This window comes from Hypanus sabinus, chromosome 3 (assembly GCF_030144855.1).
Source record: "Hypanus sabinus isolate sHypSab1 chromosome 3, sHypSab1.hap1, whole genome shotgun sequence".
Lineage (NCBI taxonomy): Eukaryota > Metazoa > Chordata > Chondrichthyes > Myliobatiformes > Dasyatidae > Hypanus > Hypanus sabinus.
In genome coordinates this window covers 111,147,602-111,168,149 of record NC_082708.1, presented here as the reverse complement: position 1 = coordinate 111,168,149, position 20,548 = coordinate 111,147,602, and the positions used below count along the sequence as shown (strand labels likewise).

At 38.8% G+C, this 20,548-nt stretch overlaps 1 protein-coding gene across 6 annotated transcripts in view; it reads right to left on the bottom strand.

Moving 5' to 3' along the window:
* rapgef2b (Rap guanine nucleotide exchange factor 2b) overlaps positions 1-20,548 on the bottom strand; it is a 357,783-nt gene that overhangs the window by 129,862 nt on the left and 207,373 nt on the right. For all 6 annotated transcript variants that reach the window (XM_059964949.1, XM_059964950.1, XM_059964952.1 and 3 more), the window contains one exon: positions 1,175-1,306. In XM_059964949.1, the coding sequence (XP_059820932.1) occupies positions 1,175-1,306 (132 nt within the window). The remainder of the gene's footprint in view (positions 1-1,174; positions 1,307-20,548) is intronic.

Below are 20,548 nucleotides of genomic sequence, written 5' to 3'. Positions count from 1 at the left end.
GATAGAGATCTACAAGATATTAAGAGGAATAGATAGAGTAGATAGCCAGCGCCTCTTCCCCAGGGCACCACTGCTCAGTACAAGAGGACATGGCTTTAAGCTAAGGGGAGTTCAAGGGGGATATTAGAGTAAGGTTTTTTACTCAGAGAATGGTTGGTGTGTGAAATGTGCTGCCTGAGTCAGTGGTGGAGGCAGATACACTAGTGAAGTTTAAGAGACTACTAGACAGGTATATGGAGGAATTTAAGGTGGGGGGGTTATATGGGATGCAGGGTTTGAGGGTCGGCACAACATTGTGGGCCATAGGGCCTGTAATGTGCTGTACTATTCTACGTTCTATGTTCTATGAAGATAACAGAACACGCCAAACAATTCCACGAAAAGCACAAATCAGGAGAGGATACAAAAAATTTCCAAGTCACCGAATATCCCTTAAGAGTACAGTTAGGTCAATCATCAAGAACTGGAAAGAACATGGTACAGCAGTAAATCTGCCTACAGCATGCCATCCTCAAAAAAAAACTGAGTGACTGTGTAAAAAGGAGATTAGTGAAGAAAGCCACCAAGAGACCCATGGCAACTCTGGGGGAGTTACAAGCTTCAGTGGCTGAGATGGGAGAGACTGCGCTTACAACAATGTTGCCCAGGTGCTTCACGCACCACACTTCACCAAAAATACACCCTTACCGTGAAGCATGGTGGTGGCTGCATCATGCTGTGAGAATGCTTCACTGTAGCAGACCCTGGAAAGCTTGTGAAAGTAGAGAGTAAAATGAATGCAGCAAAATCCAAGGAAAACCTGATGCAGTCTGTAAGAGAACTGCAACTTGGGAGAAGATTTGTCTTCCAGCAAGACAAGAAACCCAAGCATTAAAACCAAAGCTACACAAGCAATGGCTTAAAAACAATAAAGTTAATGTCCTGGAGTGGCCAAGTCAAGAGTCCAGATTTCAATCCAATTGAAAATTTGTGGCTGGACTTGAAAAGGGATGTTCACTCATGATCGGCAACCTGACAGAGCTTGAGCAGTTTTGTAAAGAAGAATGGGAAAAACTGCAAATGTGCAAAGCTGATAGAGGTCTATCCACTCAGACAAGGCTGTAATTACCAGAAGTTTGAAAAATCAATGTTCATGCATTCTCTTCATTATCATTTTTAAAAAATGTCCACTTACCTGGTAAAGATCAGATAAGCTGCTGCTGCCAGAGTCACTGGTGATGCTACATCCTGAATGACTGGAGGACACTTGATTCACTTGTGGATGGAGACTATCAGTGAGGTGTAACTTCGTGAAATCTGCAGGAAGCTGCACAATAGAAAAAGGATAAAGCTAAGTGAGAATTTGATACAGTCAGGTTAATGCACTTTTGGTTTTAAAAAGTATTATGCTAAAAGTATCATGACAAAATTCAATAAAATCTCAGGTGAAACATACATGTTCAATATGAATAGATTTGGCCTAAATTTCAAATGTAACATTTTCCTAATTATCCTGAGCCAATGCTCAGTCTCAAATAAGTTAACATTGTTAAGCTATTGGCTTCATCGAATACATAGGAGTAAAAATAATTGTTTGCTAAATCACAACTTATTTTAAAATTAAGTTCTACAGATTGTTAGCAAGTTTAAAATGAGGAAACTGAAAACACAAACCATGCCCCAGAGTAAAAACTAAATGGTAGAGACAAATTTATGAAACAGAAAATCTCTTTCAGTACATTTTATTTATGCTAAATGAAGACAGACGTTTAGATCATTGATCTACTGATTTATAGCCACATGATCTTATTTTAAAGTGGCCAATCCAGATACTCTTTAAATATGTTTAGGGTTTCAGCTTCCATTACTTTTCCCAGAAATACCTTATTCATCCTGTGAAAATAATTTAAAACAACCCTACCATTCATCTTAAATCTATGCCCCTGGCTACTGTCCTCTGTTATCAATTCCTTCTGTTAACCCTGTAGAAATCTCTTATGATTTTGGACAACTCTCGTACTTTATGCCAACCTATCAATCTTCAGGTCATGCCACTCAGGGACTTGTGCTAATTTTATTTTGTGGCTATATGTGCTGTGTATGATGACATGTACTGTGTTTTGCGCCTTGGCCCCAGAAGAATGATGTTTCATTTAGCTGTATAGGTGTATATGGTTGAATAACAATAAACCTGAACTTGAACTAAGTCTCCACTCAGTGTTCTCTCATCGTGGTAAATCTCCTCTACACTGCTGTTGTGATACTGTATCCTTTCTTCAGCACTGTACACAGTACTCTAGCTAAGGCTCTATGTTATACAGTTCTAGCATGACTCCCCACTTCCCCTCCCGGTCATATATCCTATATCTCAGCCAACAAATGCAAGCATACAATATGCTTTCTTAACTCAACTAGCAATGCTCTGCCACCTTCAAGAATCTGTACAGGATATCTCCAATATCCTCTTTCTCTACATTTCATAATAACCCATATTTATCTAGCATATCATGCCGTACTTGCTCTCCCCAAATGCATTAGCTCACATAACCCCAATGAATCCCATTTGCCACTTCAGTGCCAACTATCCAATCCAAATACATACTCCAGCAGCCTTGAATTTTCTTCATCACTATCAAACACACTGCCAGTTTTGGCATCTTCAGCAAAATTCTAAATTCTGTCCTCTATATATACCTACAAATACAAGTTGAAACCCCTCGTTATCTGACTGGCTCTGGAACACAAAAATACTCCAGGTCACCCTTCTCTAAGCATAAATATTATTCTTTTTAAGTATAGGCAATTCCAAAAACATCTTGTAACCTAGAGCCTGTGTAAATCAGAAATAATGATGGCTGTGGTCATGAAGTTCAATGTCAATTTATTATCAAAGTACTGTGGCTACCCACTTTCTGCGCAGGCGAACTGGCTCACAAATAGCCACCACGCGGGGAGAGACTTTGGTAATGCACCCCTGACGTCATTTCCGCCCAGAGAGGGCGGGCGCTAGGGATTAAATGCCAGCGCCGTGATGTTTGAATAAACTAGTCTCGAGATGACTTACCGACAGCGTGTCGTTATTTCAACGCTGTGTGTAGCACATCGCTACAGTACACTATATTCTCCTGATCAGAAGAACTACACCAGGTTCCACTACTGTACCTAATAGATTGGCCACCAAGTGTATATAGCAATTAAAACCCCAAATAAAACAAAATCAGCTTCTTTATTAAAATCCACATTTGGGTGTTGCCTGCTAAAATGTACAGAAAAGGATCCGTTTCTAAATTTTGTAGATCAATGATTTAACTGTGTGTTCTTCCTCTTGACCAAATAGCTAGAAATTCTTGAGATTACCTTCTCCTGAACTTGATTTTGCAGTGTTCACAGAATGCCTTTCTACTTTCCATGATGACCTTTGATCTATTTCCAATAAAAGACCAACTATCCTGACATTTACTTCTGACTATGCAAATTACTCCGTCCTCAATTATTGTCTACAACTTTTAAGATATCAACCAACCATTCCTATCCTCAAAATGCCAAATTCTAGACTTCTGTCCCTCTAAGCTGTCCCATCCATCCATAGCTTCCATTTCCTTGATTGAGTTGAAACAACTATTTAATGTTTCAACCCATTACAGCATTAAGCTTCTCCACCATTTAAAGTCTGTGCTTGAAGTTCCATTCTGACTAATCGATACTGTAGCACATTTCTAGCACAGCCATTTCTAGCACTGCTAGATGAGAAAACAAGCACTGATTTGTGGTACTTCAGATACCTCAGTTACATAACACTTGCCATATAATTCAAAGTCTATCAGCTTTCAAATGTATACTCAATGTACCAAGCTGTTTTCATTTCTCCCACCATGAAGGTTCAAGACCAGCTTTTAAAGGTGGCTATGAATTCCAAGACTATGATGACACTGGAGATTTGCTGCCTGAACAGAATGTTACACACCTCAAATGAAGATTTACATCACTTCAGACCCTACTATACAGCAGAATGGTAGGAGTGATGGAGATGAGGGATAATTATGGAACTGGAGTTGAAATGGCAGCCACATGTAAACTAAATTCATTGTGGTGCCACTTAGTTAAAACTCAACATGTCTCATTATTCCCCCTCTGCAGAGATGAAAATGGAAGTATCTTTCACAGTGCCTTCACAGGCTCTAAAGGCTGGAGAAAACAAAACTAAAAAGTCAGTCAGCGCAACAATCTGTAACATCCCTGGTTAGGTAGAAGGTTCCCCGAAAAACTATCATTTTAAGCACAGTTGTTACTTGTCACTCATTATTACCCCCACACAACATTGCTGAGGATAACATAAAATACAGATGTTAATGGCATGATAAGAGTGGAGGTGGAGGACGGAGGGAGGGAGGAAGTTGTTGATTACGGAGAACATCGCAGTTGTACTTAGGATATTCTTGGGCTTCATCCACTTAAACTGTTTGAGTAGAATTTTTAAAAGGGCAGGTTCACCTCAGTGGGACACTTCTGTGGCAGCCCAATAGTCAACAGGAATTAAAGGAGAAAATATGCAGAGAAATTACAGAGGGGTAGGAATAATAGGCTAATTTTAACTTCCTTTATGTTGCCTGGGACTATCACATCACATTAGATGGGACAGAATTTGTTCAGTGCATCCAGGAAAGTTTTCTGGAACAAAATGGTGATGGCCCTATTAGTGAAGGGACTACACTTGACCTCAGCTTGCAAAATGAGGCTGGGAAGATAGTTGATATGTCAGTAGGAGAACTCTTTGGAACCAGTGACAGTAACTCTATTAACTTCTATGGAAAAAAAGATGGGACTGTCCACAAATTAAAGTACTAAATTGTGGTAAGGCTAATTTTGGTAGCATTAGATAGAAACTTGCGAAGTTTGATTAAGGGAGGCTGTTAGCAGGTCATGAGACTTCTGGCAAGTGGGAAGCTTTTAAAAGTGTGAGAGAGTTTAGAGCTGCTCTAGAGTTTAGAGTTCCAGTTAAAATGAAGGATAAGGCTGGCAAGATTAGGAAGTTCTGACTGATGAGAGGTAATGAGGCTCTGGTCAGGAAAAAAAGAGGAAGCATGCAGTAAGTCAGTTACAGACATCTAAAATCAAGAAAAATCTTTGAGAAGCATAATTAATGTAGGAGTGTGTTCTTAAGGAAGCTAAAAAGGCAAAAAGCAGATGTGAAACTTCAGCAGATCTGGTAAAGGAGAATTCTAAAATATTATACAAGTATATTAAGAGCAAAAGGGTAACCAGGGAGTGAATAGGTCCCTGGTCTTAAGGATCAATGAAGTAATCTATGAGTGGAGCCAAGGGAAATGGGTAAAATTCTTAACCTTATAATTTTCATCTGTAACAAGAGAAAATCTGTAGATGCTGAAAATCCAAGCAACACACACAAAATGCTGGACTCAGCAGGTCAGGCACCTACAGAAAAGAGTACAGTCGATGTATGGAGCCCAGACCTTTGATCAGGACTGAAGAAAAAAAGATGAGGAGTCAGTTAGAAGGTTGTGGAGTGGGGGAAGAGGAGGAAGAAACACAAGGCGATAAGTGAAACCCAGAGAGGGAGGGGTGAGGTAAAGAGCTGGGAAGTCATAAAGAGATATAGGGCTGGAGAAGGGGGAATTTGATAGGAGAGGTTAGAAGGTCATGGAAGAAAAAAAGGGGGAGGAGCACTAGAGGGAGGTGATGGACAGGTAAGCAGATAAGGTGAGAGAGGGAAATAAGAATGATGAAGGAGGGGGAAGGAGGCACTACCAGAAGTTCAGAAAACCGATGTTCATGTCATCAGGTTGGAAGCTACCCAGACGGAATATACAAAGCTGCTCCTCACACCTGAGCGTGGCCTCATTGCGACATATCAGAATGCAATGAAAAGTGGAATTATAATGGACGGCCACTGGGAGATCCCGCTACTTCTGACAGACGGAGCGTAGCTGTACGGCACCTCTCTAGAGCTCGACAACGATGCCCTCAGCATCACAGATGTTCTTTAGGAAATCCAACTGCAGGTTAAGCTGCTCTATGTGATCAGTGAGGAGTTGCAGCTAGATGCATTTTGCACACACAGTCACCAGGGAGAGTAGAGTTTCACATATCTCCCATAACGCTCTCAACTTCACCACCAGTATTGCTTGTTGAAGAAATCAAAGCAAATTAATCACCATGTACCCCACGCCACCCTCATGCAAATTAAGTTTCCACACCATACACTTTTATCCAATGTACTGTCTTCTGATCCTGTCACAGACCCTATTAGTCCATTAACATAATTCTAATCCTTAAACAGTAATTAAGCGTAGCTTAAATGAAGCTGGCTTGCTGACCATAAAGCCTCTCTACTCAAAAGGAGTTACTTCCATCTTCAAAATATTCAATGCTTGCTTCAAACCTGTGCTGCTGAAAAAAAAAGATCATGCCATTTTCACTTTGTCTGAGCCTTCCAAGTTCCATAAACCATTGACTATTTAAAATTGAACTTCTCATTGTCCACTCTACTTAGTCATGTTTTCTTCTTTTACTCCTGGTCCAAATTAAAATGTTTTTATTTCATATTAAATCCCAAACTTATATCATTTAACCTATTTTACCTTTAATCTTAAACCAAATATTACAAAGAACACATACACAAAATGGTGGAGGAACTCAGTAGGCCAGGCAGTATCTATGGAAAAGAGTACAGTGTGGCACACTGCTACAACAGCTGACTTTTCGGGCCAAAGCGTCAACTGCACTCATTTCCATAGATGCTGCCTGACCTGCTGAGTTCCTCCAGCATTTTTTGTGTGTTGCTTGGATTTCCTGCATCTGTAGATTTTCTCTTGTTTTATTACAAAGGACAGTTGATTCCACACTTACTACTGTTTTAAGTAATAATCTTTTCCCTTACCTCATCAATAACAACCTAGGCCAAGAGCTCTTGATTTCTCTCCCTAAACCACCTTCTCCTCCAACAGAAGAACTTGGCCATATTCTCATAATATTTATCATGTTTCCTTGTTATAATAAAGGAGGCCATTTAGCCTGTTACATCTATACAAACTCAAGGAACAATCCATCAAAAAAATCACTCACTACACATAAGTGGCCAATTAACCGACAAATCCTTTGAGATGAGGAGAAAACCAGAATGCAGAGATCAAATTAACACAATCACAATTTTAAAAAAAACATATAAACTCAGTTCAGTGGAACTAGGAAGCAGTGACTCTTCTACCCAATGAATATCCCTAATGTCTCTTATGACTCAATATTTGAGTATGTACATTTCTGCTGCTTATTATTTATTTAGAGATGCAGAATTATAACTTCTGGCCCAACAAGCCTACCCCACCCAATTACACTCATGACCAACTAACCTACAAACTCCTGTGTCTTTGGAATGTGGGAGGAAACTGGAGCACCAAGAGAAACCCCATGTGTTCATGGGAAGAATGTACCAACTCTTTACAGGCAGCGGTGTAAATGAACCCAGGTTACTGGTGCTGGATATACTTGGACAGGAAGGATTTTCATGTGGTATCAGCCATGGCTCAGATGTAAGCAAATTCACCTCAAAATCAATGATTCCATTCCAATGACATGTAAGAAAAGAGGAGTTCTGTGTCCAGGCCAATATTTATACTGCTACCAACACAACCAAAATCAGATCATCTGGTTAATACATAACACCACTAAATTGTGAGATTCTCCTGGCTCCAAAATTGGTTGTTGCAGTTAATAATTAACAACCACTATATGTTAATAAAAAATTCTTAATTGTCTGTCAAGCATTTTGTGCCACATTGATGGCATTGTATGTGCCCTTCCTTTCTTAAAGAGAGCAACTTGAGTAAAATATCTTCATTTAACAAGTCTGAACTTCTGGAAAGGAAAATAGTTCAAAATAATATAATAATGAATGGTTATTATCTAGACAGCTCTCAAATTATACAATGTGTTGTGGTGTATTAATATTTTTTAAATATTCAATGAAATTCTGAACAGCTCCTAGTGACATTTTAATTCAGTAAACTCACAGCATGTAAGGTGTCAAGGAGTCTGTACAAGTTAAACACTGTAGGTTTGTTAAATATTTGCTGATAGCGGTTAGATTCTTTCTGGCCTCAGGCACAGTGGCATCAGGATGTCTGTCCATGAACATGAGTTGTTTGAATGAAAGAAATTCATGCTGGGTTAGTGGCATGAAAACAAAAGATCAAATAGCTTGTCTGTCTCTATGTGTCTTGCTATGCTTGTGGATTGAACCCTGATTTACTGAGGCACCTCTTGGTTGGTTTCTGGGACTTCACCTAAGCCGAGGGATGGTGATCAGTGCTGAGGACAGACCCAAGATGATTTCACGGGTCGGAATACAAAGTAACGCAACAACAGCAGTGATCAAATCCCTTGGCAAAGGCAAAATAAAGTGGAGATTACGAATTGTGAGCCCTGAAATCTTTATAACTATAGTATCTTGTGTGGTTTACTTATGCATTTTATTTTATAATAATAAATTAGGCTTAAATTGTGCTTGTACGTTTATTACATTTCCTGACACTCAAATCATTTGGGGTATTGGGTCTGATCAATCCAGCCTATTACAAATATTTCATAAACATTGATCTCCAAAGCACTGGACCTCATTAAATATTTAGATGTATTTCATGAAGATTGTTATGTCAGCACCATCATTTTTTAATATTTCACAACTTAGAGTGCACTAAGTGTTCATTGTGCAACAAAGAAGAGCTGCTGTTGCAAATCCTGCCTTTGCCGGCTTATGAAAGAACTTACTGAAAAATGAGGCAGTAATTCTTTCTCTTCTGCAGCCAAAGGCACTGGGAGCAACTAATCTGTCTTCAAACCACCATTGCTGTAAATTACCGAGCATAAAACAAAATATTAACGATGATGAACAAAATAAAAGAATCAATATTATCTTTTAATTAACATTGTAATAAATTTGAAATAACACAAGAGTAAATCAAACCCACTTCTCAATGAAGGTGTTTTCAGCATAGCCACTTGGGTGCAAAAAAAATTGATATCCAACACAAGCAAACCAATAATGTAACTAATTTTTACCATAATACCACTTTATTAATGTGATTTGCTATTAAATTTTAATATTTGTGATTTGCTACCAAATTTCAGTATCTGTGTTTTTAACATCGTCATCCATTTATGAAAGAATACTCATTATTTAAGGGAGGGAAAACAATCTTTTCATCTTCAAAATGAAATGTGTATACTGATCAAAGCCCAAAAGACTCACTTCTCTCCTTTCAATTTTGGCTTTTGAGAAGCCCAGAAGCTGCCGAATGTGACAATGATGAGGTGGGGTCAATCCAGATCAAATTTTCTAAGATAAAATAATATAGATGCTCGAAATCCAAAACAAAACTAGAAAGTACTCAAAATATTGAGATGGTCAAGTATCATGATGACCTCTGAACTGCTTGATAATCCTAGCGTATACTTCATTCTACTTGCAACGTTCTGGTCAAACTTGTGGGCATACTATGTTTCTGCTGAACACTGTGGGCGTACTACACTGGTGCTGGAATGTGGGGTGACACAGGTTGTCTCCACATATCCATAGGTGATGCTGATTAACACAAATGATGCATTTCACTATATGTTTCAATGTACATGTGATAAAAAAAAGAATCCAAATCTAGTGTTCAAAATTATGCCATAGGAGCAGAATTAATGGCATTTGACCCATCAAGTGGCTGATTTATTGCCTCCTCAATCCCTATTCTCCTGCAGTCTCCCCATAACCTTTAAAGCCCTTAATAATCAAGAACCTATCTACTTTCACTTTTAATACAGTATACCTAATGACTTAGCCTCCACAGCTGTCTCTGGCAATGAATTCCACATATTCCCTACCCTTACCTAAAGAAGTTCCTCCTCATCTCTGTTCTGAATGGGTGTCCTATTCTGAGGCCATGCACATTGGTCCTAGACCCCCCCTACTACAGGAAACGTCCCTGCCACATCCATTCTATCTAGATTTCTAAACTCCAATAACTACAGGCTCAGGGGCCTCCTTTATGCCCAAGCTCATTCTCATGAACCTCTTCTGGACCCTCTTCAATACCAGCACACCAGTTCTTAGACAGGGGGTTGGGGGGGAGGGGGGTTGTGAACTGCTGAACCATTTTCCAAGTGTGGAACATTCCAATGCCTTATAAAGCCTTTGCATTGCATCTTGCTTTTACACTCTAGCCCTCCTAAAATGACTGATAACACTGACTCAACCTACAAATTAAACTTTAGGGAATCCTGCACAAGGATTCCCAAGTCTCTCTGCACCTTTCAATTCTGAATTTTCTACCACTTAGCAAATAGTCTACATCATTATTCCTTCTAACAAAATGCATGAACATACACTTCCCTACACTATATTCTACCTGCCACTTCTTTGCCCATTCTCCCAATCTGTCCATTTCTCCAGACTCCCTGCTTAGTCAACACTACCTGCCCCTTCACTTTATTTTATTCACTTTACTTTCCATGACGAACTTCGTTTGTGCAGTGGTAAGGACAACATCGCAGAACTTAAGATACACAACACCATCTAGTTAAACACAATATAAAATACTCACAACAGATAATAAATAGACCATATCCTCATTATATGTGGGGGATACATTCCTCACAGTCAATGCAAGTATGGAAAACACATAACATGAATAATTACTTAAATGGAGAAAATAGAGATGCACTCTGGAGGGCTTCCTAAATATGTTTTATCTGTAAGTTATTCACATTTTTATATCAATACAACACAAAAGCAGTACCACAAGGCAACATTCATATTATATTTCATCAATTTAAGGTAATATTCAATGTAATAAATCATAGAGCACAAGGGTTCCGTGAATGGTAAACTAAGAGAGGCTTCACCTTACAGTCTCCTTCGGCATTAGAGCACATAAGCAGAGCCAACCTATCCTTTGCTGCCTTGAAACCTGACGCAGTTTTTTCATCCTTACTTAAGTGCATTTTGGCATACACTTCCAAAAAAGACCAGTCTCGTATTCATTAAACACCTGCTTTGGTGTGATGCCTAACTCAGCTATCATAGCCCGCAACTGCAAAGAAAACCATTCCCTACTTGCATTAAAGCTAACAATATCACTTGACACTTCCTCACTAGCCTCTGAACAAAGGTGACCATAAATTTCCAAAGCTTTCACACAAAGATGATCGTAACTGAGTGTTTTTTTCTTTCTTTCATGCTCAATGTACAAGCTCAACATTTTCTCCATTTTTGTCATAATCGAGTTACACACTTTGGTAACAATCTTTGAAGACACTTGTGATAAATCAATCACTGCACTTTTTATTTTCTCAGCATTTTTCTTTATGCTTCTGATCGTGGACTCACACAGGCCGAAGTAGCATCCCAGAGCTGTGATACTTTCACACCTGACATGGCCCTGTTTATAATTTCCAACATTTTTTTCCAAGTGTTAAAGTGGTTCTCTGCCGCTTGGCTGATGGCCCAGGACTTGACATAGGACGCTTAGGAGGCATAGTTAAGTATTTCAAGCACAAAATCAGTGCACCATAGGTAATAACAACAAACATTTAAGAGCGCAAGATCGCACATCAACACACTGCCAAAACCAATGAGAGACTGGCGGGAGTAAGACTGTGAGGTGTGCGCATGTGACATGTATTGGCGGGAAAGCGGTGCTTCCCGTCCCAACAGCCTCGCATAACTGTGAGTTTTGGACGCATACAAGGAAAAGTTGGTTCGACACATAACTGTGAATCCGCATTGTCTGAAGACCCATATAACAAGGATAGGGTATACTAAAAACTAATGCATGTTATTTAAAATACAAATACACATAATAAAACTGACTTTTTGCTGTCAAAGGTGCGACGCATACTATATGTTCAAAATTGGTTGTTCAGGAGGCAATTGGAGGAAGGTGCAAAACTGGATAAGGCTCTTCTGGTGCTGATGGGCAGGGACCTGTAGTGGCATCTAGATGGCATGAGAGTGTAGTATGTGTGAAGAGTATGTGTAATGTCATCTATTTGTCGAGCCTTCTTTATTGTCCATCTCTTATGAACGCTGCTGAGTGATTCTTGTTCCTGGCCAATGACTTTTATTCTGTGGCTGATAAAGCTCATTGCTCCAAACCATGACTTGATGTTGGAGGTAAATATTGATTCAAAGAAGCATTTATAAAATATCTGGAAAATCGATGGCTGGACTTGTTTCCACATATTCCTAAGGAAAAATAGCCATGTTGGCACTTAGAGAGTATCAACCCACTATTAGTCTTAAAGGTGATTTTGTTATCTATAGTTGTGCCAGGGTACTTGTATTCCGCAACATGCTCTATCGACTGGCCACTTATTTCCAGGGTTGGGACAGTGTATGTTGTTTTCTGAAGTCCAGTACCATTTCCTTATTCCTACTGCGGTTCAGGTCCAGATAGATGTTTGTGCACCAGCCAGCAAATTTATTGATTTCCTCACTGATGCTGTCATCCAAGTACTTGATGCACTGCATGCCTGGGTGTGAGCTTTTGCGGTTGTCTGTGTACAGTGTGAACAAGACTGGTGAGATAACAGAGCCCTGTGGTGCTCCAGTTGCTATTTGCCTGTTGGTGCTCATATAACCATTATATCTCACTTTTTGATGCCTGTTTGAGAGGAAGGAGAAGTTGAGGAGTATGAGGTGGGGGGTTACATTCATTTGTTGGAGTTTATGCCTCATGAGATGGGGTTGCATACTGTTAAATACACTGGAGAAGTCCACAAACAACATCCTAAAAAAATGATCCACTCCAGGTGTGTGTAACATTAGTACTGCATCATACCACACCTCTTTTCAGCCTATAAACAAACTGGAGTGGGCCAGGGAGCTCACTTAACATCCATCACCTGTAGCTGTGGAAGGAGGAGTCTTCATTACCCGTGATGTTAAAGCTCCATGACTGTAGTCATTATTGCAGGTGGGATTGCTCTTCTTGGGAACTGGACATAGGATAGCGGTTTTCCAAAAGGTTGGTATGCAATGTTCAGACTGACAGCAGTTGCAGAGATGACAGAAAACCTCTGACAGTTGTCTACAGCAGAGTTTCCATAGAAACTGATGTTGTCTGAACCTGGTGCTTTACTTATCTTTCCACCTATCTTCATATCACCTGCCAACTTAGCCACAAAGCCAACAATTCCATCACTGACGTATAATGTGAAATGATGCTGCCCTAACACCAAGCCCTGTGCAATACCACTAGTCAACCAGCAAAGGCCCTCTTTATTCCCATTCTTTGCCTCCTGCCAGTCAACCTTCTATCCATGCCCGCATTCTTCGTGTAATACCATGCAGTCTTATGTAGTGTAACAGCCTCAAATAAAGCACCTTGTCAAGACCTTCTGAAAATCCAAGTAAACATTGTAAAGCAGCTTACAAAAGGATTATACCTTATTTCAATGCAAAAAATCTAAGACTATCCAGATCATAGGATTAATATAAAATAAATATTTCAGTGGATTTAAGTATATGAGTATTTGAAATACAGTGGACTCCAGTTAATTAGGCCATCAGTTAATCAGGACAACCGTTTATTTGGGACAACTCTTAAAGAACAAAAACTATTCAAGTAAGTAGACAGGATTCCCTTTGGGACACAATGCCGCTCAACTGGGACAGAAGACTGGTGCCGATTAGTTTATAACTAGTGTCAGTCATGTGGGCATGCGTGGCCATTAGACATTACACGGTGCTTAGAGCAATCTTTTTTAAATAGCGTCAGTTGTGTGTGTTTGTGTTCAAACACTAGTGATTTTTGTCACTGATAGTTGCCAAGAAATAAGCAGCAAGACAATCTGAAACTGTTTTGCTTACCATCATTTCAAGCTTTCAGGCTTGAGATGCCAGGAACAGCCGGGAATGAAAACTATTCAGCAAGTTAGGAAGTAGGAAGTTATCAACAATCACCTTGAATGTTACAATGAAAATGAAGATTTGGAGTTTGCAATTGTCTAAAGCATTGAATGAAGGCAGTCCATTATCTGCACTAGATGTCTGTGCTCATTTTCTTAATTTACAGTCAAAAGAATACAACAGATGAACTCCTCTGTCAATAACTAGTAGGAACTAAATCAGTTTTATCATACTGTTGAAGGATTGGTACTGTTCTAATTTGTTTAGTATTTCATTTAAGTACATAAATTGTTATTCAGTTAAACAGTAGTTTTTTTTTTCATTATACCTTTTAAATATTTCCATAAAACTTCATCTAATTGGAGCTGCCACTTAATTGGGTCAAATTGTACTGGTCCTAATGTGTCCCAAGAAACCAGAATCCATTAATTCATCCTACCCAGGCATCAATTTGGGACTTGCACTCAGAAACTGAATATTTCTTGCTGAACACAAGTTTACGAAGATCTACCTCCTTAAATATAATTAGGATGATTTCAGGTTCCTACAGCAACAGGAACAAAAGTGACAGGATTTATGCACTGTAATGTATTGCAGCACATGCTTAGTTAACAAACATTGTCCAAAAGTGAATGTGACAAGGTAAAGATAAGCAAATGAATTTTAAACTTGAGCACCGAAACTTTTTAGCACTAGAATACTTGGGCACTAAATGCTACAACTGTAAATAGTAAAACAGAACAAAATCAACCAACAGAGGAAAAGAAAAGAAAAAGGTGAACATCCTGTTTAGAACTTTCTCCACTTGCAAGAAACTATAACCAAAAGATAACTTTGTGATTGTTTACACTGATTAAAGGAAGGAATAATACTAAACTACACTGAAACAACTTTGCCTGTATTCTGCAATCAGCAGTGACATGGCAACATCTCTATTTACTACTGACTTTGTATGCTTTACCTAGGGATATCTGTAGCTTGAATCAAGTGACAGTTAAAAAGAATTTTTCATAAATAGCAATAGGAATGCCTTCAAGAAGGCTAACAAGCCATTGAAGAATATCTCATAAAACATACCAGGAAGTAAATCTACCAACTTATCTCATTCTTAAGCATTTTACAAAATGCAAAAGAAAGACAGAAATATACAAATGAAAATGAAGATAGATTAAGAGAAATTATCTAAAACAATTCTTATTTGGTCCTAGTGTGGAATTTTGAAATAACTGATTCATGAGACCATCCATAAAGAAAATGTTCAATTCTTCAGCCACAGAGTTCATGGGATATTAACTGAAAATGGCATAGCTTAAAGGTTGAGTGGGGGGGGGGGGGGACTTAAAAGGAGATTTTTGCATAAGAATGGTAGGTGCCTGCAATGCAAATCCAGTGGAGGTGGTAGAAACAAAGGACAGAATTTATGAGGCATTTAGACAGGCATGTGAACAAGCAGGGAATGAAGGGATATAGATTTTGTACAGGCAGATGTACAGCTTAAATTTTCACTGACCACCATACAGTTCACTAAATATACTGAGTGTGTGTGTGTGTGTGTGTGTGTGTGTGTGTGTGTGTGTGTGTGTGTGTGTGTGTGTGTGTGTGTGTGTGTGTGTGTGTGTGTGTGTGTGTGTGTGTGTGTGTCTGTGTGTGTGTGTGTGTATCTAATCAATATAGAGCAGAGAGTGAGTTTGAAAATCTGTTGGAAGCAGAGGATGTCTGGAATGGCAAGGCTGGAGTGCCACAGGAGGGGTGTGGCAGAGGAGTACAGGGGTGGGGGGTGGGGTGGCATGTGTACAGATACAGCCAGCCCTGAGACACCAGGTAAGGTTATTTAATGTCATACATTTGGTATTTGATCATTACAGAATGTCTTTCTGGTGCTTCCCACTCCTTTCCCTCTCTCTTCCCCTTTTCCCTGTCCCTTTCCCACTTTCAGTCCTCAACAGAGACCCATATCAGAATCAGATTTATCATCATTCACGTCTTGAAATGTGTTTGTTTTTGTGGTAGCCGTACAATGTAATACATAGTTATTCTAGTACTGTGCAAAGGTCTTAGGCTCCCTAGCTCTATCCCTCTATATAATGTATATAATAAACAATATAATACACAGGACTTCAATATACTAAAATTCTTATTCATCAGAGTGGAAAGCGAACTAGTTCATCCCAAAACCTAGGGCCCCAAATCTAACCTGATCTGCAAAATTTGGAAAGGATGACCCAACAAATAATAAAGGAAAGAAAAAATATAATTAAAAATAACTAAGAAATATGAAAACTGATTGATTCATGAGTGGCATAAGGCACTTAAAGGTTGACACAGAAGAAAGGTTATAAGAAAAACTCACTGAAACTTGTTTCAAATCAGTCCCCATTAGGACACAGAAAGTATTCAAGAAATACCAGAGAAAGTGAGGAATGTTTGAAGAAGTTTTGAAGAAGTTACGAGGAATGTTGACGAGGGTAAGGCAGTGGATGTAGTCTATATGGACTTCAGCAAGGCCTTTGACAAAGTTCCACATGGAAGGTTAGTTAAGAAGGTTCAGTCGTTAGGTATTAATGCTGGAGTAATAAAATGGATTCAACAGTGGCTAGATGGGAGATGCCAGAGAGTAGGGTGGATAATTGTTTATCGGGATGGAGGCCAGTGACTAGCGGGGTGCCTCAGGGATCTGTTTTGGGCCCATTGTTGTTTGTAATATACATAAATGATCTGGATGATGGGGTGGTAAATTGGATTAGTAAATATGCCGATAATACTAAGGTAGAAGGTGTTGTGGATAATGAGGTGGGTTTTTAAAGCTTGCAGGGAGATTTATGCTGGTTAGAAGAATGGGCTGAACATTGGCAGATGGAGTTTAATGCTGAGAAGTGTGAGGTTCTACATTTTGGCAGGAATAATCCAAATAGAACATACAGGGTAAATGGTAGGGCATTGAGGAATGCAGTGGAACAGAGAGATCTAGGAATAACAGTGCATAGTTCCCTGAAGGTGGAGTCTCATGTAGATAGGGTGGTGAAGAAGGCTTTTGGAACGCTGGCCTTTATAAATCAGAGCATTGAGTACAGAAGTTGGGATGTAATGCTAACATTGTACAAGGCATTGGTAAGGCCAAATTTGGAATATTGTGTACAGTTCTGGTCACCGAATTATAGGAAAGATATCAATAAATTAGAGAGAGTGCAGAGACGATTTACTAGGATGTTACTTGGGTTTCAGCACTTAAGTTACAGAGAAAGGTTGAACAAGTTAGGTCTCTATTCATTGGAGCGTAGAAGGTTGAGGGGGGATTTGATCGAGGTATGTAAAATTTTGAGAGGGATAGATAGAGTTGACGTGAATAGGCTGTTTCCATTGAGAGTAGGGGAGATTCAAACGTGAGGACATGATTTGAGAGTTAGGGGACAGAAGTTTAAGGGAAACACGAGGGGGTATTTCTTTACTCAGAGAGTGATAGCTGTGTGAAATGAGCTTCCTGTAGAAGTAGTAGAGGCCAGTTCAGTTGTGTCATTTAAGGTAAAATTGGATAGGTATATGGACAGGAAAGGAGTGGAGGGTTATGGACTGAGTGTGGGTAGGTGGAACTAGGTGAGATTAAGAGTTCGGCATGGACTAGGAGGGCCAAGATGGCCTGTTTCCGTGCTGTGATTGTTATATGGTTATATGAACATAACATAATTACAGGGATGGAGGAGGGAGAGAATCAGTGAAAAAAAAATCATTAAAAAATTCCAGAAAAATCCCTATGACCTACATTTGGAAGTCAGAATTACAAAAATTCCCCCAAATCTGAGGAAGGTCTTAACATATCAAAAAAAAGTAAATCGACAGGAAGACTGCAGTAACAAAAGGAAAAATTCAAACAACTGCATGTCATTTAGTCTGACATCAACTCCCAGGAAGCTGCCAAAATCCATTATTAAGGAGAAGACAACATTTAGAAAAGCTTTACATTACGAGGTGAAGTGACCACAATTTTATGAATAGAATCATTAATACAATTGGTACCAGAGGTTGTCAGAGTTTGAAGGTTCTTCAGTTCAAATTGGGATTGTAGGAATACCAGAAAGATGTTGCTGAAAGTACAATCTTTAAATATTAATATTTACCATTTTTAATCACAGGAATATTTTAAAGTTATTTTTCTTCCAAGTTGCACACCTTGACTCTTCAATGTTGCTGTGTTTAAATCATAAAACTCCTTATCCAAAATTACCAAGGGAAAACCTTACCTTTTCCAGGGCAATTGGAGATGGGCAAATGGAATAGCACATGGAAGCCTCATCAACAATGCCCAGATCCCAGAAGTGAATACATTAAAAAAATCCCATTCATTTCATTCCTGTTGAAAATTTCAAATTCAGTCATAATGCTTGAATCCATATTTGCAACATTCAGCTCAATGCTGAATATGTTAATAGTTTATTTACCTATTTTTTGGTTGAATCCAAAACTTATTTTCCTTGATTATAATCCATCTTCTGCTTCTCAACAGAAACCTCCAAATTCTGTTGTTTTAATGTCCAGTGTTAATTTCTTCAGAACTCTTGGCTCTTTGTTCTGATGGAACAACTTCCATCAGTACATTGTAAAAATTGTTTGATTCATTTTCTCTGCTTTTACATTCTAATTCAGTAACATAACCACAGTTCTGTAGCTTTATTTATTTAGTGATACAGCGCAGAGTAGGCTCTTCTGGCCTTTGAAGCCACGCCACCCCCAGCAACCCCATATCCCCAATTAGTATTCTTGTTTGCAGATTTTCTTACTAAACAGGTGGCGGCCAGTTGGCTTACTGAGTCTATGTCACCTCTTAGAACAATACTATTAATACTGTTTCCCTAATCTTTCTCACATGCCCATCAACTCCCCATTGAGTCCATTACTACCAATCTACACCAGAAGTGATTTATGGTTAACCTATCTCTGGCAGTTCTTGGGGATGTGAGAGGAAAACAAAATACCTGGGGGAAAGAGTACAGGAAGAACATGCAACCTCCCCACAGGTGGCAACAGTAGTCAGAATCTAACCCAGCTTACTGAAGTTGAGACTGTGAGGCAGCAGCATTACCCACTGTGCCAAGGTGCTACCTAGCTCTGAATAGCAAATGGTAACTACTATTTGGACTGGAGTAAAAAAAACTTCTTTCTGGTATTTCTCCAAAACCCTTATTTCTAGTGACCCACTTTGTTAAACCTTAATCAAACATAGAAACACATTGAAATTCAAATGTGCTACTATGCCTCATTCCTGCAGTTATTCAAAGCAGAAATCATAAATTATTGTCTTTGCTGACTAGTTCTATTGGACAATAGAACTAAATCATTGACCCAACTGCACCAACTAAATTGATTGGCCTAATTGAAACGCTTAATCAAAAAATAATAATTAATAAAAAATATTAGTACTGGATCTACCAAATACTAATGCAGAAAGATATCAAGTTAATGTATATAGTAGAGCAGTACCTGAAATAAATGGAAAAATATAAAGCAAGCCTTGGCTTATGTTGAATATACTTAGCTAAACTGTACATAAACACAATCAGTTTCATGTTTGAACTTCAGAATAAGGTCATCCCAAACCCCTGGATCTTTAAATCAGGAAAAGAATAAAGACTTATCCTGTGGAGCACATTAGATGCTACATCTCTTAAGTACAAATATTTCTTCATATAGCAACAGGTGCAAACAGGCATATCACGTTTTGTTGATTAGTCAACTGCCTGGGAAAAGAATAAAATATATGTACAAGAGGTAAAGGGATGAGAACTCAAAGGGCTGGAACCTACATCCAGTACAAGCCAATACAGTTGGGCAACTCAGTGTGTGGATGCAAGTACAATGATTGACCAACTCTAAAAAAAGTTAGAAGCACAGACATTTCATAAACTGAGAGGAGACGCAGACAACAGACTGATAATCTTTTATGCATAACCATTAAAGATATTCGATGTTCTTCAATGACTGCACAAGTATCTGCAAAGACATATATAAAACTTACTGTTTGTGATCAGGGAATTTCATCACTAACTACCCTTGTGAAAATGCAGTGTTTTGGTAAATGTGCACCCACTTTACTGCTAGATGAGATCCAAGATTTGGACTCAGCTATGTGGAAGGAATAGCAACCTACAGTGGTTTCTGGTTCATAAGGACACATCAGGACCCACTGGGACCAGAATATTTTGGCCCAATTAAGCTGCTGCCCCAATTAGCTAGTTTCATTGGAAAAGTTAAAACGTATAAAAAATACAAAAAAACATTTAACTGAGTGACATTTTATGCATTTAAATGAAATACAGAACAATTTAGAACACTACCAAAACTAGTACCTTAAAATATAAAACTGTATAGTTTAGTTCCTGATAGTTATCAATGGAGGAATTGATCCAGTTTTTTAGTTTGACTATAAATGAACAAAACCAACGCAAATACTACTGCTTTCATACAATTCTTTCGATGATTGCATCCTCTAAATCTTCATTTTCATTGTAATATTCAAGATGATTGTCGAAGCCTTCGAATTCTCCGTACTTCCTAACTTGTTCAAAAAAGTGAAATCACTCCATTTTCACTCATGGCATCACCAAGCCTCTATGCTTGAAACCACAGTGAGCAAAACAATTATGAATTGTCGTATTGCTTACTTCT